Raw genomic sequence first — 26,306 nt, 5'->3', positions numbered from 1 at the left:
TTTGAGTTATTTTACAGCAAATTTTTTACCGTAGGTTAAATTTTTAAAATTATTTATAAGCGTTTTTCCACCTAGCTACAAAAAAAATGCTCTTAAGAATTAATTTTAGATCATAAGCTAAATGAATTTCTTTACATAAATCAATCTGAATCCCAAAAATATTTTAACATAACATTACTAGAAAAAACTGCCTTATAAAGGGTTAAACAATTAAATTTTAAATGACAAAATTCAACTATTATTTTTTCTTCATAATACTTTGTAAATGCATGGCCAGACTTAAAGTGGAAAACTTTCTGTGAACACAAAATCTCAATTAAAAAACTTTCTGTAAGCAATTGATTACGCTAGTAACCAGTTTCAATCCACCGCATTTTGGTGAAATTTGTTTAAAAAAAATAACGCATTTTTAAAAAAAAAAAAAAAATTTTTTTTAATTTTCGAAAAACTCTATTGATTCATACCACGGGAATGAGTTTGGTTAAAAAAAAAAAAAAAAAAAAAAAAAAAAAAAAAAAAAAAAAAAAAAAAAAAGCCAAAAATAGAAAACCAAAAATCTTATGTGCAAAAACATTAAATAATTGGGAAAATATCTGATATTTGAGCAAGAAAAAAATGTATCTAGAAAGCGTATATCTACAGAATGTAATCAATGTTTTAATAAAAATATTGATGCAAGATTTTTTTTATTTATATAAATCTCCATATTTAATTTTAAAATCGCCACGTGAATACGAATCACGGATGTTTGATTTTAAAATCACGTGCATACGAATTCCAGTGTATAATTTTGAAGTCACGTGAGCCCTAATCACAATAGCTTTCAAATTGTGTGAATACGAATCGCTATATTTGATATAAAATCGCAAATATACGAAACACGATATTAGATCTTAAATCGTGTAAATACGAATCGCGTTGTGATTTTAAATCATGTGAACACGAATCCCAATGTGTTTATTTAATCGTGTTTTCACGGGTAGGAAAAAGCGTAAAAAAGATTTGTTTACGAATTTGGAAGAAAAAGAAAACTACTTATTTTGAAAAGGCGTTTTCTTTTTTTAATAATTATTAAATTCAAAAAGCGATAAATAAAATTCCTTCTCGATACTTAATCAGATACGTACAATGACGTACTGAGAAAACGTAAAAAGGGACTGCGAGAAACAGAAGAAAAAATTCTCATATCAATCTTGGCCAGATATATTACAAATTAGGATTTAAAAATGTTCGATGAAAAATGTTCCATCTATTATACATATCTGGTCATAGCATACTTGAAATTATCTTGAACCTTGAAAAAAAAAAATTATGTAAGATGACCAGTACTGACAAAACACATCGCTTTTAAAATAAATCAACAAAACACCACCACTTAAAGAAATCAATTTATTTCAAATATGTTGACCATACTATGGTGACATAAATCACATTACAGTGAATGTAAAGGGAAATCTAAAAGTTTGTTTAACAACAATCTGTTTTAATCACGATTTTTTTGGCACATTATTTAAACAAGAAGCTTAAGGCATTTTATAAACAAAGCGGAGTTATTACATGGCAGTTTTAAGTTCAAAGTCATTCAGATCAAAATTGTAGCACTCAAAATGTGCAACAAATACTCCACAAAGTTTAAATATATTACTAAAATCAAATAAAAAAATAAATGCAACAATGATTTAAAAAAAAATCAAAACTATAACTTAAAAAATTCAAATTGATAAAAACATATAAAACTCTAAAACTTGGTAAATGAGTTACAAAATTTGTAAGGAATGTTACTGACTTATCAATACAAATTCCTGCACTTAAATTATAATTAAATAGTATAAATACATAAAAAGCAATTACTTTTTTAATAATATTCATTAACAGTAAATAAACTTATGTAACTTTTTCAACTAAAAAGTTACTCAAGAATACATTTTTGAAAAAGTTTAACGTTTTTTGATTAACAGTAGTAAATATTGAGGAACATGACAAGAGTTACATATAATATTTCATATTGCACTAGCCACAAAGCAGCTGCAGACATTTTAAACTAAATTGGCAGTTTGAAAAAACAAATTTAACTTAATGATTTACATTTTTTTAGCCTTAAATAAAGTATAAGCTCTAAATGATTAAAAAAACAATACTAATGATTGTCAATATTTATATCATTAACACATAGAATATTTTATTGATATTTAATTTATAATATTTATTAATTAAATTAATATTTATATGTATTAGTATTCATATATTTTTTAATATTTAATTTATGATTTTTAGTAACATTAAATATTAATAAAAATACTAAACCCATATTAAAATTAGGAAAATATAAACTTGCTTTATTTAACACATGTTAATATATTTTAGAAGTTGATCTTTTTTGAAAAAAGTTTCAAACATTTATGAAAACTAATAAACGTATAATATGCTCTACTAAACTATGAAAAGAAATAGAAAAATAATGAAAAATTAAAGTAAATATAAAAATAACAAAAGGTTAAAAAATATATATATTAAAAAGACTACACTGACTAATTTAATGTTAAACAAAACTCTGTGTATAAATCTAATTTATAATTTTGGCACAATATAAAATAAAATTAATGACTACAATGTAGGCAGTCATAATATAAAAGACACAATGCATGCAAATAAAACAATACATAACTTTAAAAATATATTTTTTGTATGAATATATTTTTTGTATGAATATTTTTTTTTTTACATTATTGGTTTAAATGAAATAAAAACAAAATGACAATTTACATGCTAAGTCAATGGTGAATTTTCCTAATTAATACTAAAAGCAAGAATAATTTTTAAAAATGAAAAAATGCTGAATGAAACATTATGTGATTAGTTAAGATAATAAAATTACTTAATACGTTATAAATTATGGAGTACCGTTATAAAATTATTTGGAAAATTGTTTCTTCTTTGCCTTTTTTTGGAAATCATTTTTAGGAAAATTGTCGCTTACAAGATATACTTTGATTTTGTTTGTTTCATAACCTACAGAAATATTAAATGTATAAAAGTGATATAGCATAAAAATAAAACACTGCATAACTATGAAAGAATATTTTTCCATAAATATTTTTGCGAAATTGGTTTTTAGAAACTTGTAAGCTCAGGCAATGACACAAATTGATACCAATACCAAAAAAGTAAAAAATATGAATAGAACATAAAATAAAGAGATTAAAAAATTGATTTTATAAGTTCAAATTACGAGGAAAACTACATTTTATTTGCTTTAAACAGCAATTTCAAAAAAAATTGTCCCTTAAACGATGTACTTTGATTTTGTTGCTTTAATTACATATAGAAATATTTCATGGATTAAAGCTCCTAAAAGTATTTAATGATATAAAATGTAACATGTAAATACATATTTGTGAGTAATCATTAACCAGTTGAATTTTCTAAAAATGCATAATTTCACAATATTTAATTTTTGGTTTGCACAATTTACTTACATGTTATAACAAGTTACATACAAGTTATACATGCTAACCAGTATTGGCCACAGAAATTATTATTGTTAATTGCTCTAACAAGTATTGATCTTTAGAATTATTATCTTATTAATTTATCTAGCTAGCTTTGTTCTTAGGGGTTATTATTATTAGAATAATGTTTATTCTTCATTGATTGAGTAAATAATCAAAATTATTTCAATACATTATTTACAAAGAGTAAGTGTTATATTTCATAAGACATTGAGCTGAAAAAGAAAATTGTCAACAATATAAATTTGTTTTTAACGCTTTAACTGTCAATAATGTTTAGCTTTGTTTTGAACTGTCAATAATACAAATGTAATAAAATAGCACCAAATAAGGCTTGTTCACTTGATAAAAGGATAATAATTATTTAAAATAAATAAATCCATAACAGCAGAACTTTTTTTCATAAGCAAAAAAGCAATATTGTAGAATATTTGAAACATAGATAAAATAGGAAATACTTAATTTGTTTTTAAAGCTGAAGGGGACTGAAAAAATATTTGTTAGTTAATAAAATGTATAAATTTTTTTTTTAATGAAATGATTTTGTTTTGCTCAAATAACAGTTTGATTGCTATAAAATTTAAAAGATATTTTAAAAGATGCTAACCTATACAGGTTCGTAGTCAATAGGTAATATTTCTACTTAATTATTTCAATTTAGTGTGAAATGTTTGATTAAATTTTGTTTTATCTTATAGTTAAATACTTGTAAGTGCAAATATTTTCAAATTAGTTGACAATATTCTAAAGTAATTGTGACACTGTTTGTTTTCCACACATCTTTCAGGAATCAAAAATTACAAGCACTGAAATTAATCTTTTTTTTTAAATGTCAAGATCAGTTTTTTATTATAAATCTTTTTTAACACCGTAGTTAAGGAAGTTCAATACTGAAAGATTTTGCTCTCTAATTTTATACAAAACATAACCTTGACTATAAAATATAACCTCAACTAAAACATGAAATTATAGTACATATTGAATAAAATAATTATAACTGCATTTATATCAACTTAAATAAGTGCTTATATTAATAAATACAGATCTGTGACAGAATGTATAATTCTGCTTTACGTTCCAAACAATACCTAACTAACTTTTGATTTTAACATTCAATTCAGTTTCATCATCCAATACTTTATAATAAATAACAATCAGAATTACTAAATAACAAAGTTTGAACCTGTAATAACAAGCTTAAAATATTTTATATAATTTTATATTACATAAATTTATATTTTATAACAATTATATTTTATAATAATTTTATTTAAAATATTTATAATTATAACATTGAATTAATGATAATGATTTTATCAAACTTACCTTGTTTTTAAACCTACACTGGTTTGCATCTTTAATTCATTGATAAATAAACGTAACGAGATTATCATAAAAAAACACTTCCATTTAATTACAGTAAATATAAAACATTTTTAATTTTTTTAGGATACTTCTGGCAAATCAGTTTATATTGAATTTCTTAAACTTTCTAAATTTGGCATACGCAAGTAATAAACCATAAATTATACTATGCAAGACACATGGAATTTTTAAAAAAATTCAAACGCATGTATTTTATGGAGCATAAAGGAGGAATTATATAAATTTCACATGAGAAAAAAAAAATTTAAAAAAAGCTCCTTCACAGAAGGTAGATTTCCTGAGAAAATCAAGCACAGAAAGAGACAATATTTTGTAGAACTGTAAACAAAAATGCATAAGAAAAAGACAGTTAATTTAGTATTGGCAACCACACTGTACAGGCAGATCAGAAGTGTTAATAGATTGTTAGAGGTAGCTTTAAGGTAAGCTTTGAGTCTTCAAATAAGTACAAAGTGTTTTAATTTAGCCTTGACAACCACTGTAATAAGCAGATCGAGCTTCTATAACATTCAAATGGTCTTCCATCTCTGCGTTTAGTTTGTCGAGCAAATCGGAGAAGTCCTTCAGCCTCTTCTCATTTTCGTCAAATTCATCTTCGACCCCTGCAATAAATTTTTTTATTTCATAACAGTTGTTAAAAAGCCCAACATTTCTAGATCTCAATGGGACCCTAAGTCAATGATATTTAAAAAAATTTAGATTTGATATTGAAAATGTTAAAACCTTCATTATTATTCAAATGTTTACATACAGTGCTAACTCTAAGGATTTTAAATTATTAGCCAGTAAAATAGTCAAATATCAAAAGTATTCCCCAATTTTCAAAAGCCTCTGCCAAATGAAAATCTTAAAAATTTTTTAAGATTAAACTTTTCCCCCATCGAATTATTTATGGGGTTTACTCTGTATTTTACGATAGTTTGTTTCAAGCTTATATTATTAGGACCCAATTCTAATTGGTTATGTGGCGCATATACCAAAAATTACTGTTATCAAAATAAAAAAATTGATTTATTTAGAAAAATTCATTTTGAGGTTATTTTGAATATATATTTTTATTTCCAGTGAAAAAATCATTCATGAAAACACAATTTTATTCACCAAATTTACGATTTTATCGCATTTAGCGAGATAACAAATGCTCAGTGATGACCCTCATATATATTATTATTACAATGTGGTCCATGAATACAAAGTTTTTCATTTCCATAAACTTTGTGATACATTGATAAAAATTAAATAATAGCATAAATTAAATAGTAGCATTATTAAAAGCTTAAATTAAGTTATTACTTCCTAGGAATAAACCAAGAAAAAATTTTTATAAACTTATTTCTATTAATCTATACTACAGCCAGCCTCCGTCTCGCAAAAATGAAAATATTCAAAAGTTCCCGCAATGTCTACTGTATTTATTACTCAATAAAAATAAGAAACAGGTTTTGAGGTTAAAAAAGTCAATCCACTAAGCACATAGCAACTGCGTAATGTGGAAAAACCCAAAAATTACATTTGGGTAAAAATAATTTACATTTGAGTTGGACGAAAAAGAAAGCACAAAAAACCTCCCATAAATAACCTAACAACATCAGGTCTGTGAAGATTTATACCTATCTCAGATCTTATTTAAATAATAAAAATTAAAATAATTACCAATGTTAACAATTTTAGTTCATTCACTTTTAGTTCTGAAACTATTTACAATGTTAAAACACAGCTTGAGATAGGTAAATAAGAATTTAATCACGGAAAGGTTACTTTTTATTTCATTTAAAAAAAAATTCTCCAGATTTTGAAACTAAGGCTGCTTTTTAATATTAGAACATCAATGAATATGTCAAAAGTAAGTGAATGTCAAACTTAATATAAATCTCAAAGAATTTCATCAAAACATGAAAGACATTTAAACACTGGAATGAAAAGCATGGTTTAATCTTACCTTGTAACTCATTTAAACGTCCATTAGCATCTTCGGCAAGTTTTTTGGCACGTTCCCTCAGCCTGTCAGCTCTTTCTTTTCTTTCACCACTCAATTTAGCCTTGTCATCCAGTGCACGGGATGCTTCATTGTATTTGTCTTCTAAGTCTTGAACATCCTACGCAAAGCAAAATAAGAGTTAGCAAAAATCAGAAATATTTTTTTTATAATAAAAAAGATTATCAACATTTGACCTAAAACAAAAACTAAGGGAAAAATTAAATATTTTTCCTAAAAATTAAATTATGATAATTTATTAATTAATAATGTAATATATGAAAATTTTTTCTTCAAATAAGACATTTTAAACTGGGAAAGTTTTTTCTATCTGGCAAATGTTTAGCTATCCAAGGTTATGTTATAAGCACACGATGAAATCTTGCAAAAACTTTTCTTACCCATTAAAATTAAACTATTTCATTTCTCAAGTTTTTTTTCATGGCAATCGCCCGCTTTATAACAACTACGATTAATGCGGATTGATTTCCTTAAAACTTAAAATTGGGTAAAGTAAAATTTTTCAACAATGTAACTTTTGCTGATAAAAAAAACATAATGCTAGTTTCTTGCAAATTTTACTCAAGTATGGACCCTAGTTATAAATCATGTTTAGCATTCTTTGTTACGTTAACTTATGCTTTAAATTATCAAAGAAAGATTTTGTTGACTTCACAGAAATGTAGAAGAAAATATTTAGCAGTAATGCATTTCTAATTACTTCTGCTAATTTACCTGAAAAAAATCTCAAATGATGTTTTTTGTAACATTGAATTAAGGAATCCTACCTTACAACATCTTTTATAGAAGAAGAAAAAGTTAACATTGTAATTGAACTAATGTAAATAAACTTTTCATTACTTGCATATTGTAAAGCAGTAAATAAAAAAACCACACACATTAACACAACAAAGCAATTATTCAAGAACAATTAAAATATCATGTTAGACAGAGGATTGCTATTAAAATAAAATAATCTAACATTTCAAAGAGACACAAATAGTTCTCAGTTATAAGTTTCAGAATGACAACTTTAAAACCTAAAAAGAAAATTTTCTCTTATTTTTGAAACAAAGACAGTTATACTTTTACTATCAGTCAAATATTTTACTTCATTCTTACCCCTTCTGCTTGCTCTGCTAATTTACCGGCAACATTTGCTTCATTAGCTGATTTCCTTGCATTAAGCTCATTCTCAGTAAACTTTTTCTTCAGTTTATCCAACCTATCCTGCATATTCTTTATATCGTCCACAGACTTATTAGCTATTTCCTGAGCTCCAGCAGTTTCAATGCCAATCTGAAATACAAAAAGCACAGATAATTAGTAATAATTAGAAAGCTGATATGGGAACCATTTTTATGTGCTCATCTAGAAATAGTTTATCTAAGGTCATCCATTTCCAATTAGCAACTTTTAAAAAAATTAACTTATTTCACGGTAAGTTACTCTAAAACTGGTGTCTTTTGTTTAATATAGTTACATATGTAATTGTGACTGATAACACAATGAATATTATTGTTTTTAAGAGGAAATCATTTAAATAAAACCTTGTAAAAACAATACTTAGGGAACTAGATAAAGATAATGTTATATCAAGAGGTAATATATCTCTGAAAACTATTTCCTAAAAGTCAGTACAATTATTAGCATATGCTGTATTTATATCGTTTGTACGCAGAACTAAGAAAGATTCAATCAAAGGTTTAGGAGCTCTGGTGACTGCAGCTACAAATCTTAGTTTAAAAGAAGAAAAGACTAAATTCATGGCAGAAACAAGCAAAACATCAGATTCATCACCACTGAAAATAATGGAGAATGTTTTTGAAAAAATTGATCAGTTTAAATACTGGATAACAACTGTAAACAATAGCAACATTAAAACAGAAATTAACAACGGAATGAATATGGCTCTTAGATGATGGATTAAGAAGACAGTTTAAAATAAAATAATTGAGTATGGAAACAAAAATACAACTCATTAAGATGTTAGTAAGACAAATAGTTTACATATCCAAGTGAGAGTGTGCTAGTTAATGAACAAATCAAAAGAAAATAGATTTTATATGGAAGTGAGTGCTAGACAATGAACAAATAAAGAGATAATAGATTACATATATTTGAAAGAAAGATCTTGAGAATAATTTTTAGTCAACTAAGGGAGAATGAGATACAATTTTAAGTTAAAAAAGAAATTCAGAACACCAAATTTAATGAAGTTCATTAAGATGGCTTGGTCATGTTTATAGATAAGACAGTGAGAACACAGTAAAAATAAAACTTTTCACAAGCTGGAAGGAAAAAGAGAGATAGACCACATACAATAAAGTTAAAATAATGTGAAAAAGTGTCTGGACAGTGTAAAAGTTAACACATGGAGAGTAGTGGTGTCTGACAGATTGAGCTGCTGATTGTAAAGCTGCTTGAGACAGATATGGCACGAAATTAGCTGTAGTGCAGGTGGAAGACGAAGAATATGCCATTAGACAAAACTACATATTTTGAAGAAGAAAAACACTAGCAGACTGTGGAGTATAATGATTTGCATAGTATAATTACAAGGAAATGGAATTAATATAAATATAAAAGGTAAACATTAGAGTATTTTTTCCATTAAAACTTAACAAAAATTAAATAAATTATATCCAATAAATAGGGTTCTAATTACCTCATTGAGATCAATGTCAGCCGTTTTGATATCATTATTAGCTTTTTCAATCGCAGCTTCAGCACGATCTTGAGCCTTCTGTGCCTCTTCTAAAGCCTCTAATACCTGCTTGGCTGTATCTAAAATTGCTTCAGCATTATCCCTGCAATCATATATAAAAGAGTTATTATTCTAAGTAAAATTATTCTTTTATCCACTAGGTTTGATTAGCTGGAGAAGGTGACTGCTTCGATCATGCCCTTGTGAAAATAGGAAACTTTGAGAAACTACTGAACCAATTTTCAAACACTTTTTAATATTTAACATAGAGTTAATTATTTATTTATTTTTTAAATTTAGGAAGTTAGAATTTTAAATATTCAAGTAAAATCTTAAATAATAATTGCACAATATAACAATATGGAAGCACAATAGAGATTATCCTACTCGTCAACTCTTGTGAATTTTTTAAGATATTTTATTTTTACATTTAATGTGGTAGCAAATATTATTATTTATTTTTTACAAATTTAATTTAAAATGATTTTGACTACTAAAGCATTTAAATAGTTTAAGCATGCTTAGCGAAGGCCTGCAAGTTATCTAATTGTGTTGTAAGTTTTGATTGTATGTGAATTAATTTCTGCTTACAATGTTACCTCAATTGGTATTTCACTAACACCAGGAAAATACTTCATAATAGCTTAAATACTGGCAGGTAGCCTTGATGCATAAAAATAACTATAACAACCAAACTACCAATCACAGTTTAGTTTATCTGCAAGGCTCATTGCTAAAATCAAAATGCAAAAAATAGGATTTACAGTTTAAAGTTTTACGAAGAAATTTAAATTTTACATTTATCAAAATGAGTTATCAACAGTTATATCTAATTTAATTAAAACATAAACATAAAAAGCAACCATAGTGATGCAAAACTAACTATAGCACGTTTGATTGGAAGCTGTCTGTGCATAAATTATCTATTATTAAAACTTGACAATGCAGTAGTAACAATCGTATTGAAAGTCTATTTGTTTCTAATACATGCAAGATATGTAAAAAATAATTCATACCAAATAATATAATAAATGATTCAGCAATAATAAAAAGAAAAGAAAAAATCATCCTTGATTGTAAAGAAATTAAAAATGCTTAAAAATCAAAGAAAAATTGGGAATTCCATAATTTTATATATAACAAATTCATAGTCAAAATTTGCTGCACAGATATAATATATTTCAACAAGAAGTGGGGTAATTTCATTAATTATATCGAAAAATTGTAATTTGCTTACTTAGCTCTATCTGCTCTATTTTTCAATGCTTGAGCTTCACCAAGGTCTCCAGCTGTTGCATTCAAAATTGCATCAATATTAGTAAGACTAGCAATTGTTTCATTGATTTGGCGGGCTAGTCCACTTATTTGTTCAGGCTCCAAAGATATTGATAATCGCAAAGTCTATAAAAGAATGTTGTAATAAAATTCAATAAAATGAAAAAGAACATTTTTTTAAATTTTACTGAACAAAATTTTTATAAAAAAATCAATATCAATTTAAATAATTTTTTGCAGCCATTTTATACAAAAAATCAAAACTAATGATAATAAACAATGCCAATTAAAGAAAATGATAAATTTTGAAACAAAATGTTTAAAGAAAATAAAAAAAATTTAATCAAAATGTTTGGGCAGAAAAAGTTCAAAATGTAACATTAAAATATTTGCTTGTTTCTGTTTAAGCTTAAACTTAGAAAAAGACATTTTAAGAATAAATATTTAACTTGCCTATTTGTTAAAAGAGTTTCATAATATAATGTAATTATAAAATTTTTAAAATTATTAAAAAAAAAATTAACTATAAATAATACAAAATTGAAATTCTAAATTCCAATTTTATATGAGCAATAGACAATAATGAATAATTATAAACCTGTTCAGCAAAATCTCTTATTTCGGCTGGTTTGGCTCCTCCAGCCTCCAGAAATTGCTCAATTTTGTCTAACAAATCTTCAACAACACCAGTTGCATTCTCAGACCTATTTTTTGCAGCTTGAGCATGTTCAAAAGCTAATCTAGCTTCCTCTAAAGCTTCATTAGCATCCTTTCTAGCCTCTCCAATCTAAAATAATAGTACACATATTTCAATAAAACTCTCTAAATAAATATAAAAAAATTTAAAAAATCTATACTGTTGGTAGAGATAAATGTCTAAGTTTGGATTTAAAAGAACAAACTTATAACATCTGACTTAAACTGAACATTCTTCATTTACAGATAAATTAGGCAAAATAAAATACATTTTTAACAATAAAAATATGTCCAACAATTCATAGTAAATTTGAATAGTAATATACATATTTAATAATTCAACTGTCAATATATCCAACAACACAATAGGAAATATGTACAATAATAGAACTGGCAATGCATTCATTGAGCAATAGAACTGGTGATTGTAGGAGCAAGAAAGTCTTTTTCTTCCAAAAACATATTTTTGTTATTTTCACATTATGAGTGAAAAAAATAAATATAATTCAATATATACATTAAAGAGTAAGTATGCATATAATTCAGATTTAATTAAAGTCTAACCAAGTAAAAAAACTTTTGAAATTGTCTAAAAAATATACCATTTTCCCTCAAAAGTGTTAACATTTTTATGTTGTTAACTCGTGTGGATTCTGCATTCATTAAACTAACTAAACTAATTATGTTGTTATCAGATATAAACATTAAAAGTTTACTTAGGTATTAAAATGCTTCTCAATAAAAATAGTATAAAGTTGAAAATAAATCTCATTTTTAATAGAATGAGAGATGTAACAATTTAAACATAGAGAGGAATAAATAATTGAAACATGAAATAAAAACTTATTATTTTTGAAGAAAAATTATTTTTTTAAAGTATGTTAATATAAATTGAAGCAAAATAAAAGTATGAAACACAAAATTAAAATTTATATTACTTTTAAAGAAAAAATAAAATTTGAAAATTATTATTATCAAGAGTTAACATTAATACTCAATGAAGAAAAGTTTAGTGAAATTTAAAATTAAAAACTATTATTATTATTTTTTTTTTCAGAAAAAACAAGACCACAAAACTTTTTTTAAGGAAAAAAAGAAACATAAAAGCTTATTTATAGTAAAAATATATATATATTTTTAAAAATAAATAATATCAAAACTTTAAAATTTTAGTGGAAAGGAAGCATCAATCCACTAGTGCTACATCAGAAATAAAAATGGTATGAACAAATTTTAATATAATCTTACTTCTCCCAGAAGATGTTTGGCTTTCTGTTCCTTTTCTCTTATTTCTTTCTCAGCATCTTTTGCTAAACTGAAAGCATTGTCAGCCCTAGTCACGGCTCCACCACAACCCAGGCCTCCACATCTGTCACATCCAGCACCTCCACACAATGAATCACATTTTGTCACACCACCATGTCCACCACAAACCTAAGATCAATAATTATAAAGTTACATATTATATTTTAAAAAATATATACAAATTAAAAAATTATATTACTACGTAGACACACAAAACATATATATATATATATTTTTTATTACCTGAATAGATTATATAATTGTATAAAAATAATATACAGTGAAACCTCTTGGGAGTGACCACTCTCTGTTACACAATAAAATGGCCGTTGATGGAGGTGAGTCGTTTTTAAAGGTCACCTCCATTGACCTCAAAATTGTTATTGATTTTTCACAAACGATTTTAATTTTAGCCAGTGTCATTTTCTTGGTGCGGAAATGCCACTGGTGTTGGTGTCACGAAAAGACGTATCAATTAATAAAATTTAGCATTTATTCTCAACTGATATCAATATGTGTAAAAAATAAATTACCAATTATGAATGATGAAGCTATTTTAATAAATAAGCAATTATGTTTCTTGTTTAAGTTTGCATTTAATTCTATATCATAAAAATTAGTTAGCTTTAATATATGAGAAGAGGTTTGCTTCAGATGCTTGTTTTATTAAAATAACTTTCTTTTCTAATTTAACCTTAAAAGTAAATCATTGAGAGCATCGTCTTTAACGCACTATGACTGCAACATGAGGTTGTATCGCTAAAAAGAGCTCTCTAAATAAGAATGTCACAAATATTTTGAATACATTTTAATATGCTAATTCGTTTTGTTAAATTTTTTGCTCTTATAGTTTTTCGTGCATCCTTATGTGACCTTTTTCGCATTTGGTGCAGATGGTTGTCGGGTTGCAGGGGGAGGTTTCAATGATCTTTCCTAAAGGTTTTCTTCAACACAAAGTCTGTGGAAAAAATTTCGTGCCTCCCAAAAGAGGTGGTAAATAGAGGTGGTCTTTTCTTGAGGTTTCACTGTAAATTGTTTAATTTTCAGATATATATTGTTTAATTTTCATATATATATATTGTTGTGTTTACAGACTAGAAAAGTAAAACATGCAACATTAAAAAACACTGCAATTTAAAACAACTATTTTAAACCAAAACTTTTAACAACTTTTTTTTTCTTAAAACTATTTCAAACAACTTGATTAATTTTGGACTAAATCATTTGAATGTTTTCTACTTCTTGACTTTCTGAAAAGTGTATGATATAGAAGTTTTTACTCTATGGATGTTTATTAACCCTGGAAATATAATAAAAAATTGGAAAATGGCAAAAAGAAATCTACAAAATTAAAGAAAATGATAAAAGTAAAAAAATACCATATCTAAGACTCTCATGATTATATATACGAGTTTATAACTTTAAAAAATTTATAATTTTTTTAAAGATGATAGTAAAAATTCAATACAGGTATATATTTTAAAATATTCTATTGATAACAGAATGTACTAAATGGAAATTTGCTTACAATGTTGTTAAGATCAGGAATAGCATTTTCAATAGAATTAATTTTTCCGGCAATCTTCATCAGTGCGGCTTCATTTTCTAGATAAGTTTGGTTGTATAGATTGGTAGCATCTTTCAACAGTTTTTCGGTTCTACGACGATGACCTTCTGATTCCTGAAGAACTGCACGAGAGTCTCTCACTTTATTATCTGCATTGTCAGATCTTAGTTTAGCATCCTTTGTTATATTGAATGCACCTACAAATTGAAAAAAAATTATAAGATACATAATTTAATCAAATAATTTACAATTAGAAATAAGGAATTCTGTATTCTGAAAGTTAATGTTTTCTTTTTGTTTATTATTAAAACAATTAATAAACGATTGAACTTTAAACGTGTGTAATGACTTTTCAACAATTGGATGAAATAATTATCGTCACATCATAAATCAATCAACAATTTATTTATTGACAGATTAATAAGATTAATCAATTCACAGTACAATTAATAAACCACTCAAGAAAAAAAAATTCCATTCACATGAGATTTTTTAACAGATCTTAGATACTTTTACACTGTTGATTTCAAATCTGCAATCAGTTTCTCTCTCCAAGTTACAATTCTTTTAATGATATTTTTTGTCAAAATGTACAAGCTTAAAAATGTTATATGTAACAGTGCATTGCATAAACATTGCAACAAATTTCTAGGGGAGTCAGGGTACATCATTATGATTAAAAAAGTATAGGAACCCAACTGTTTGAGGCTAGGGTCGCTTCCCTAATAGGAATAGCTTCTTTGTGTGCTTCTGAACAGGTAGTAATAAGGAAGCTCCTCTAACCAAAAATGACGACATTTACAATCGTGGGTTCCTATGTCATTTTAATCATGACGATGTGCCTTAACTAGCTTAGAAGTTAGTCGCAACATTTATGAGACATCCTAATTTATATTATGCAGGGGTGATTGTGAGCCCAAGTCAGAATTAAAGTAGCTTTGAGTTAAAAAGTCTTGAGTTAAAAAAAAAATTTAAAAAAAAACAGTTTAAATTGAAAAATTAGAAAAAAATTTAAATAAAGTTTTTCCTTTTTCTCAATATTTCTTAGCTTACTTAAAATATATTTAAATTTTTACACATACCTGTACCATTTATACATACCTATGATGACCTGGAGAAGTAATTGAAATTTACAAATATGTATATCTTTCTTGAGTTTATGATTACAACAACTATTTACTGATAAAAAATGAATATTAATCATGAATATTAATCATGAATATAAGCTTATAAAGTATCTCTCTGGCTCTCCCTCACAAACAAATAAAATAAACTGTGTTTTTAAGTTCCACCTTTGAAAATTTGATTTCCGGAAACTTCTGCGATCAATGATTTTTTTAAACATCTGGACCTTCGATCTCCGGAAATTCCGGATCACTGTTAGTGAAAAATCCGGAAATCCGGATTTTTTACGGAGCACAATCAGCCCTGATTATGTTTTTAAACTTATACATTTCAACAGATAACTGACTAGAAATGTCATTTTTAAAATTAAAAAAAAATTTAGCAGATTTAGGAACAAAATTTATTTCAGATTTGAAATCTATGCACTTTAATTGTGTAAGATCAAGTATTTGTATAAATACAACAAAAAATCCCAGTGTAATCATTATTATAATTTCCCAGCATATACATTATCAAAATGCAAACTATTTTCAAAAGACTTAACATGATCGTGACAAAATAACTAGTTTCTGACAGAGAACTCTTTTTTCTTGATTACATTAGCCACCATAAAAAGATTGAGAATTTTCAGTTTGATTTCAAAGGCGGGAAAATTAAGCCTTAAATCGAGAAATCTTGCAAAATGCATCAGGTATTACACATTAGAGTGCAAGAATCCTTCCCACTGAATCCATCTCAGTATATATGTACATGTGGACCCGCAAGTATTTCACCAAACATGTAAAATGATTGGCGCTTTCATACGTGGAGGACCGACGGTAAGCCGAAATGCATTGTGTTTGAATGAATTGTGGAAACGTTGAAAAGAACAATGCTAAAACCACGCTTTTGGATAATACGTGGAGAAAATTGACACGGTAAAGAAAAAATATTTCAAAATAAAAAATTAAGCACTTTTTAAAAATGCACAATAAAAAAAGCACCTTTAAAGGATTTTAAAAAACAAAATAAAAAGTAAGCACCTTTAAGCACTTTTTAAAAACGCTATGCACCATGTAACATTTTTTAAATAATACAGTTGTTTATTAATTTTAAAGTAGAAGAAAAATGTGAATTCATATTAGCTAAAAAAGAAAATGAGTTGAAATGAATTTTTAAATTTTACATAACTGATTAACTGTTGAGAATAATCTATTTGCTAAATGCATAAATTTATACAACAAAGAAAGTTTAAAATTCAAATATAAGAATCAATACTACACACAAAAAAAGAAGGTATTTTTTTAAAAAATAAAATAAAGCACATCGACACTTTAGTAACAAATTATTTTACAACAATTATACATAAATTGCACAAAATTTCAAGGTAAATTTCAATAAAATTTAACAATTTAATTTAATGAAATTTTCACAAAAAAAGAAGCAAATGTAGTTTTTTTTCTAAATAAAAAGAGGGACCAAAATATTTTAAACTTGAACACAATTACAATTACTTTGCCAAAGAAAACAATTAAAAACACTTTGAATGAAAAGAATTAATTAAACCAAAACACTCTATTCAACATACTCCATTAATTAAAGTTACATTGCAGTATAGCAAATAAAAAAATTTAAAACACATATGAAGAAACGTTTGCATGTGTCTTTACCTTCGACATTAGCTTCCTGCAATGCAGTTGCATTATCTTTCAATGATTGAGCATCATTTGTCAACTCATCAGCTCTTTTGCGTAAATCGGTGAGTGCTAAATTAGCATCATAAATCCTTTGTGTTGTATTATTAAGTTCTCCATCGATTACATCTAAGTGCTCTTGAGTAACAGTCAAGTTTTGTCTAAATAACATTAGTAGAAAAATTTTATTTAATAAAGAAAATATTTGATTACAAAAATTTTTATTCTAAAAATTCAACTTCATAAAAAATACAATTTATTTAAGTAACTTGTAACAATTTTACAGTGAATGACTGAAATCAAGTCCACAATCACAGTCACTTTGGTTTATGTCTGAAATATTAGTTATATCCTATTTGATATTAATTTATTCATTGATATTATTACATTTTTCAATATTTTAATATCTGCTGAGGATAGATTAGGAGAAACATCAGTGTTTGGAGTACCGGGCAAATGTATACCCGGCAGTGACACTGAACCTTAAAAAAACATCAGTGTTTGGTATACCGGGCAGTAACACTTAACTAGACTTTTACCAAAGCGACTATGTGATTGTCAGCATTCAATGGTGGAAGTCAACAAGCAGTCATTTACAGTTACAAAGACATAAGATAATGAATTTTTAAAATTTTTTCAATAACATTATTTTGGATTTTTTATAAATAGTTAGATTGAAGATAAAATTTAAAAAGTATGGAAAGTTTTTAAAGTTTATAACAAAATATTTTCAACTCAAATTGAATATATTATTAAAGCTGATCCAGATAAGTTTTTTAATTTTTTATTTAAAAAAAATTTGAAACTTTCGTAATATACTAGCAAAAATGTCTTAAAAATTTCAAAGCTGTTTTAGAGAAACAAAACTTGTAAATTAAGTCATTTTAGTTTACTTTAAATTTTAATTTAATAAAACTACATTTATCTTTATTGTGATTTATAACATACACCAATTCAATAATTGTGAACACTGTAAGAAAAACAAAAAGCACAGCTGTTTAATATAATCGCATAGTTAGAAAAAGAATAATCTTTATTTTAATATTATATAATGTTTCATCTACTTGAAAACCATTCACATCGCAATTAGTCAGTTCACAGAATGATGTGCATGTAATAGAACTGGCAAATATAAACAATATTAAGTAAACAACCTTTCATTATCTTTATAACAATATATTTATTTCATATATTTTTTCCCTTGCCTCTGCTTATGCTATTTCTCAATTTGCAGAACAATCACATTATCGTGTGTTCATTGGTTCAAAATTTTTAACATAATGAACATAATTCATTATGAATATTTATTTAATAAAAATACTGACATACCAGTGTCCTCCCTAAGCGCTTTTAGAAAGGCAGTCAGCCCTGCCTACCCTTCAAACCCCATAAATGCACCCTCTCTTTGTCCGTTTTGTAAAAATAAGAAGCCCATCCTTTTAAAAACATAGCCTTTTTACTTTCAGTTTCTCTTTGTAAATAAATTAATTAACTGCTTAAATAATAATCACACACTGGTAAAATTATCTGTATTTATAGGTTTAATTCTGATTACCATTACAAATATTAATATTGTTAGGATTATTCTTAACTCATTAAATTTTTATAAGTATCTCTTTTCACAGGGAAGGGGGATATTAATATATTTTTTTGTAGTTTTTATTTTTTAAATAAATACTTTTTTTTTTTTAAAAAAAATGCAACTTTAAATGTCTATTTTCTCATAATTTTCAGTTTAAATTACATAGAAAATCCTTCAAGTTGTTTATCAATTAATATTTTTTTTTAGTTTACTTTTTTTTTTGAAAAAAACTTTTGTCCAGAGATTATCTATCAGCCAGACTTTATTTATTTCTATACACTACAAATTTTTTTCTTATTCTGATAATGAGAGAAAATAATTTTTTTGAAATATACATATAAAATAGTATAAGAGGGAAAGTTAAAAATTGTTGAAGATGGAATTCAGTTATTACATAATATTACACATTTTGATAAATTTTATTGGTGTTGCATGAATGTCCTTTTCAGAGAGGCAGCGCCCAGTCCATTTTAATTCCTAAGGAGAACTCTGACTGAACAATATTTTTTGTAAATATTGGTCAAATGAAATAAAAACTAGAGACAAGTAAAACTCTGAAAACTAAAATCACAAAGTGGGAAACACTACTTAGGTTGAAAAAACGAAGTGTTATTCACATATGATTTGGTTTGCACACTTTCACTTAAGTGACAAAGAGCAATTACTTCAATTGATCCACCATGTGCTTCAAATCTTCGATGTCGGCACCCGTCACATTTGCATCAGCGAGAATTTCCCTCACTTTTTCGAGTTTCCCTTCCATTTCCGCAAATTCCTTTGAATACGCACCAGTAATTCCAGTCTGCTTGATCCTACTAGCTTCATCTAACAGAGCTTTGGTCTGATCTGAAAACCATTTAAGCAATGGTAAGTGACTACAAATTATTTAGATACAGAGTTTATATATCAAAATATATAAAACCTAAAAATAAAATCTAACTATAATTAACATTTAAGATGTTTTTAAAACAAAGAAAGCTAATATTTTTTATTGCATTTATTTGTAATCATTTTTGAATAAGCCACATGAAGTTTGTATTGTCAGTAAAGACGTCGGACAATTTATCCCCAAATTCCAATAAATCCTACAATTTCTAATAAAATTAACACATCAATAGCTTTGTAGTTATCATCAGAGTTAAAAAATTTTAAATAAATAATAAAATGGTATCTGGATGAAAAAAATGGGGCTTCTTGTTTAAATTTTTTATAAATTTGTAAAGTCAACTAAACAAATAAAAAAACCAAATAAAACAATAACCTAAAAGTAGTTTATACTTGTACCATTGAGAATTGCAAAGAAGAGAGTCTATTGAAAGAATTTTCTAGTTGTTTTTTCAAACAAGAGAGTTTTGTCTTTTCTTCCGAAATTTAGCAACTTTAAATATAAAAAATAATACCTAGTTAACAGTTCTCAGTAAAAGTTTAAATTACATTTTAGTAATACTTTAACTAAATAATTCAATATAATTATCAGTGCCAGGTAAAACCACATTTTTTGTAGATAACTACACCTACAACTATTTTATTACAAATGTAGTTCACCAAAACTACAACTACTTTTTTTTAAATATAGTGACTACAAACTAATTTTGAAATGTAGTCACTATTTTTAGAAGATTTTAAACAATTGTTTCATGAATTTGTGTCAGTCAGTTTATAGACATAGTTTCTTATAATCACAGTTAAAATTTTACAATGCAATGTAGCAAACTAGCGCAATACATGTTAGACAGACTCATTAATAAATAAAAAAGAAATTCTTTTAGGATTTTTCAATCTTATTAAAAAATTAATTTTGTATACTAATTCAAAAATAGAGATTATCAAAAAAGGAGGGGAAAAGTTTGATTATGCAGTGAAAAACAAAATGATTTATTTAAAGTGCAACATATTGATTTTGCTGTTTAACTAAGCATTGAATAGAACATTCTCTCTTTTAAAAAATGAGTTATCTTACCTTGAAGAGAAAGGAAAGGTCCTAGGAGAGCATTAAATAAATAAGATAACATTAACTAAAATAATGACTCATGTCCGATGTTTATCATTTAAAAAATATAACAATTACATGTCATACTGTCAACATTCAAAAGGTATCACAACAGTGCATGATTTAAAAAGAGTAAAGTGTGCAAAATAAGAAATGGAATACCTTTTGATCTAACGATCAGTTTTTATCATACCAACAAGCAATCTTAATGATTTAAGGGGTTAAATTTAAATGAGCTTAATCATTCAAACTGATGATATTTTAAGTTATTAAATCAAACACAAAAACATACTTTCAGTGCAAAAACATGCCCTTTTTTCAATGGATTTTTATTTTTGACTTTGATAGTCACGATACAATGACTATGAAAAGGAAGAGATCGGTCATAAATCTAGGCTCCTTAATGTTAACGTCACTTTTTGAGCATTTTGCCGTATCTTGAAAAATATTTAACCAAACCAAAAATTTCAGCATCAAATTTTAAAATTTGTTTAAAATTTCAAAGTTAATTTCATGCAAAAAACAATATATTATATTTAGTTGTCACTTCTAGATCATTTGACAAAAAATAAAAATTGTATTTCTTAGAATAAGAAAATGTTGCCATAAAATGCTATGGCCAGAGGTTTCCAAATATCTTTGACTATAGAACTCCATGCCTGTCAAAATAAATTTTTGAGTAAAAACTAATTAATTTTTTTACACTTTAACTGCCAAGTTGTCATTAATTTTTTTATTAAAATAAAATAATTTGCATTTATTTATGATATAAATTGAAGTCAGCATGGTTTTAAAGTTCTATTCAAACCTAATAATGACCAGCAGAAAAGTTATGATTCAAGGTAATTTATGACATTATGCGAAGTAAAAGAAAAATGAAATGGGTACCTTTCAGTTCTTGTAAAATAGAATCCCAGTTGTCGAAACACTCTCCACAAGGATCACAGAAAGGTGACTTTCCTGTGTAACCTCTGGCGCACATGTCACAGTTCCTTCCAGCAATGCCTTCTGAACACACACACGAACCATCATCCCTTCTGCACTGTAACGTCTTAGAGCCCTCACGGTTGCACTCACAAGCTACAAAAGCATAAGGGTATTATGAATAGGAGTAGAGAAAAAAACTACACAGCAACGCTAATCACAACACTGCAGTTTCAGTAGAAAAATCATTGTAAGCGACAAAATATTCAAAATATAAATTTTTAAGTATTCAGTATTTTTGAATAGTAAGATACATATATTACACTTTTTTTTTCTTAAGAAATAAATTTTTTTGACGAGTTTTCTGAAATTCTGTCAGCATTGATAGTATTTGCAAAAGAAAGAAAATCGTTGCCAAGCCACTTTTCTTGAAATATATCGTAAAGTACAACATGAGATCATCAAACAAGAAAATAAAGTGCAATTAGAAATTAGAAAAATATTGTGCGATTAGAAATTAGGAAAATATTGTGCAAATAGTTAGAAAAAAAGAGTAATTTTCTATATGTAGAACCATTTGGGAAATAAAAAAAACTAGACTTTCCACATGCAGAACCGCATGTGGGTTATAAGATGCTTCATGGGGTGAAAAGTATCAAAATATAATATTAATTTACAATAATAATTCATAACATGCTTATTAAGCGTTTAACAAGATGTAATCAAATCATAAACATCAACGAGTATAAAAATATTGCATTCAAAACATGTTTGCATCATTGGAATATTAAAAATGATGGAATAATGGAATATTAAAAATGAAGTTAAAAGTTTTAACTGTGTAAGATTAAATTACTAAAAGAAAAAAATGAAGCTATTAAAATAAAAATGACTTAGATAGTAAAACTCAGAATAACAACTGAACAAACTTAACAAATATTCTTCGGTAAATTTTCTCCTGATATGCCACATAAAATATCAATTGCCTTCACTTAATCTCAACCCTTATTAATCATAGATTTAAAATTGATTTTGATTTGTTTTTATACATTTTGACACTGTTGTTATTTCTTAAAATTCTCAGAAATAACTTAAAAAAATAAAAAAAAACAAGAGGAAGAAAGTGAAATAAATGTGAAAAAGATTGCACATTTTAACTAATATATGCAGTAAAGGTTTCCTTGCATTTTTACTTTTATAAAAAATTAAAATTATCTTTTAAATTCGCAACAACTTGCAAACAGTCAGGAAAATTATTTTCTTAATTTATAGTTTTTTATACCAAAATAATTGAGAAAATAAGTTTCATTTTAGTGAGTAAACAATTTTAATTGTCACATTTTTAAAACTGTTTTCATCTTTAAAAACCACTTTTTAAGAAATTTCCTGTAGAAAATTCAACTAGAAAACATTCAATTACCCTTTGTTTAATTTTCATTCACTTCTTTATTAAGAAAAATAATAAAAGGAACAACATCCTTAACGATGTTAAATTATAGAGAGAAAAAATTCCCAGCAAAATATTTTTGACGTAACATTGTACTAGCAGAAAAGTACATTTAAATACACATATTTTTTCACATTCATTCTATAAAATGATTTAAAAAACACGGACTACATGTGATGTCCCAAAATTAATAAGTTAATTGTTTCATGCTAAAAAACCTTATGTCACAAAGATAATTAACCCTAAATATTCCAAACATATTTTAAGTTTGCTTCCTGCCAGTTACAATTAAAAGAATTAAAACTAAAATTAAAATAATATAATTATAGTTAAATTGCAAAAATAAGATTAATTAAAATAATAAAATTATTTCGGCCACGGTATATGCGATATTTGATTTAGTAACTAAAAGGGCCATGCAGCTTATATGTAGCATTGGTCCATTGAGGATTAATTTGAACAATAGCTGCTTTCAATTTGATAAATGAATGTTAATCACAAAACATCAAGTATTTGGAGCCTCATTACAAAAAAATTATTAGATTTGATTAATGAAACTTATTACTTTAATTATAGTGTTTACATTTGCCTAAACCAGTGAATCAAGATTTTGAAATAATAAAAAAAAAACATTATAATTTGTTTTAAAGATACAAATTTAATTTTTTGATGTACATTCTTTAGAAAAAAAATTAATAAATTAAAAGAAATTTTCTTAAAATATTTTTTTAAATAAAACAAAATTTAATATAAAAAACTTTTTTGAATTAAAATTTCGCAAAAAATTACTCACCATAACACTGAATGTGTGGATCACCCCAATAATTAGTTTGGCACTCGTCACATTTACGCCCTCCAAAACTATGCTTGCACGGGCATTGACCATCAAACTAAAATTCAAACATAAATAATTCATGAAAAATCATATAACTCATTTTTTTTTTTTTAATTAATAGAGAAAGATAAAATTAACACTACAAACTTTGGATTAATCTCCTGATCAGACTAATTTGCAGTTTACAGTTACCTAGATATTTTGGGGGTCAGAAATCTGAATCCATCAACAACAAAAAGTACATTTTTATTCGGAGAAAGTACATTTTCGTGTCAAATTTCATAATTTAAAATATTGTCTGTGCTAATCAATTAGCATATTTGAGGTTTTAATGAATCCGTTTAAGTATAATTGAAACATAATATAGAACACTTTATTTGCTCGATATGAACTATTCACTTTTAACTTTTCAATTCTTCCTAACTAAGTATAATTGAAACATAATATAGAACACTTTATTTGCTCGATGTGAGCTATTCACTTTTAACTTTTCAATTCTTCCCAACTAAGTATAATTGAAACATAATATAGAACACTTTATTTGCTCGATGTGAGCTATTCACTTATAACTTTTCAATTCTTCCCAACTAAGTATAATATAATTTAAACATAATATAGAACACTTTATTTGCTCGATATGAGCTATTCACTTTTAACTTTTCAATTCTTCCCAACTAAGCATAATTGAAACATAATATAGAACACTTTATTCGCTGATATGAGCTATTCACTTTTTACCTTTCAATTCTTCCCAACTTCTAACTCTATTTGTTTCAACTTTTCATTGTCACTGTGAGAAAAGAATTATTATTCATTCAGAAATTTCTAAACATGTTTGTTTACATGATCATGATAGCTCACACGCTTGTGGGGGAAAAAATGGAGACTTTCTTTGTTGAGGTGTAAGAGAAATGTATAGGTAGATTACGAAGAAAAAAAATAAGAATTTAAATACAGAAAAAGTTTACCTCATTGCATTCAGATGCATATGATCCAATTGGGTCACAATCACAAGCTTTACATCCTGTTCTGCTGCTTATGTTCCAATGATTGGGTGCACACCTATCGCAAGAAATGCCGACCACATTCGGTAAGCAAGGACATTGTCCTGATCTCTTGTCACAAATACCATTCACATCAGCTGTTCCCAAACTGTTACAAACACATTCTAGCCAATACAAAAAAATTAAATATTGATAACTATAATTGAATTGTATCATCTTAATAAAAAATTTTAAAGTGGCAAATTTTCATAGCAAGGAAAAATTTTAGTCAATGAAAGTTAAGTTCACTATACAAGGTTCATTGATTTACGGCAACATGATTTAAATAAACCGATTTGAATAGAAAAATTCTATTTTAAATCAATTCATTTACTAGGGACAATATATCATCCAAATATTATGAAGAATTTCATAAATTCTTTATTTGTTTTCAAACACTTTTCATTAGTATACTGAAGAGTTATAAATTTTAATGAGGAAAATTATATTTATACTTTGTGTAATAAATTACTTTAGAAAAGGATATTTTAAAAATTTTATAATGCTTTTGAATTTTTCAGAACGTAAATAAAGGAGTTAAAATTTAATGTTAAGATTTTCCTATTTAGTTTATTTTTATATATTTAAAAATATGTCAGGTGCAAAATCTTGGAAAAAAAGTCATTAAAATTCTTCAAAAAATAATATATTATCAGCTGATTATTAAAGTCAGTAATTTATTTTTTATTTTTACAACACATATTTGAAAGGAAAACAGAGCATGCTAATGACTTTTGAATACATCTTAGTTTGAACACTAAACTTCCCTTAATTAATGCTTTTATTCAACCTTCATGTGGGCATATTTATAATAATAAATGAATACTCTAGTAAATGGTCCCTTGCAAGACTGAGCCCTGGTGACCACTATTTGAAGTTACCAACAAATAGTTAAAAAAAAATCAAGAAAATCATTAACAGTAGTTTTAATCCACTAAAATACTGATCTAATAATGATCTGTTCCAGTTTTTAGAATTTGTTAAAAAAAATTTTCCTAGTTATGATCACTCACAGTTCAATTATTCATTTACTAAAGTTCTCCTTCACATGTCTTTACCACTGTTTAAAATTTATAAACATAATAAATAATATCAATCAACAAATATTGGTCTAACATAAGCTCAAGTTATTTCTTTTGTGCATGTACAAGTAATTTCTCTGAATTGTGGGGATTTGACTGTATTATAATCTATTATTTATCATTGATATGGTCTAGGAGTCAAAAACATGATTTTATTGAGATATGTAGATGACACTAGATGAAGC

At 26.1% G+C, this 26,306-nt stretch overlaps 1 protein-coding gene across 2 annotated transcripts in view; it reads right to left on the bottom strand.

The window, feature by feature from the left end:
• Positions 1 to 4,327: 4,327 nt before the first annotated feature.
• LOC107439460 (laminin subunit beta-1) overlaps positions 4,328 to 26,306 on the bottom strand; it is a 57,067-nt gene continuing 35,088 nt past the window's right edge. For both annotated transcript variants that reach the window (XM_071184323.1, XM_071184324.1), the window contains exons 21-33: positions 24,965 to 25,164; positions 23,955 to 24,051; positions 21,679 to 21,870; positions 19,466 to 19,646; positions 17,195 to 17,379; positions 14,382 to 14,617; positions 12,797 to 12,982; positions 11,451 to 11,639; positions 10,815 to 10,978; positions 9,539 to 9,680; positions 7,993 to 8,169; positions 6,835 to 6,991; positions 4,328 to 5,497 (exon numbers count right to left, since the gene is read on the bottom strand). In XM_071184323.1, the coding sequence (XP_071040424.1) occupies positions 5,358 to 5,497; positions 6,835 to 6,991; positions 7,993 to 8,169; positions 9,539 to 9,680; positions 10,815 to 10,978; positions 11,451 to 11,639; positions 12,797 to 12,982; positions 14,382 to 14,617; positions 17,195 to 17,379; positions 19,466 to 19,646; positions 21,679 to 21,870; positions 23,955 to 24,051; positions 24,965 to 25,164 (2,246 nt within the window). In that variant the 3' untranslated portion in view covers positions 4,328 to 5,357. The remainder of the gene's footprint in view (positions 5,498 to 6,834; positions 6,992 to 7,992; positions 8,170 to 9,538; positions 9,681 to 10,814; positions 10,979 to 11,450; positions 11,640 to 12,796; positions 12,983 to 14,381; positions 14,618 to 17,194; positions 17,380 to 19,465; positions 19,647 to 21,678; positions 21,871 to 23,954; positions 24,052 to 24,964; positions 25,165 to 26,306) is intronic.

Source organism: Parasteatoda tepidariorum, chromosome 8, assembly GCF_043381705.1.
Source record: "Parasteatoda tepidariorum isolate YZ-2023 chromosome 8, CAS_Ptep_4.0, whole genome shotgun sequence".
Taxonomy (NCBI): Eukaryota; Metazoa; Arthropoda; class Arachnida; order Araneae; family Theridiidae; genus Parasteatoda; species Parasteatoda tepidariorum.
Note: the sequence above shows the minus strand (reverse complement) of the source record. Positions and strands in the feature narration are given on the sequence as shown.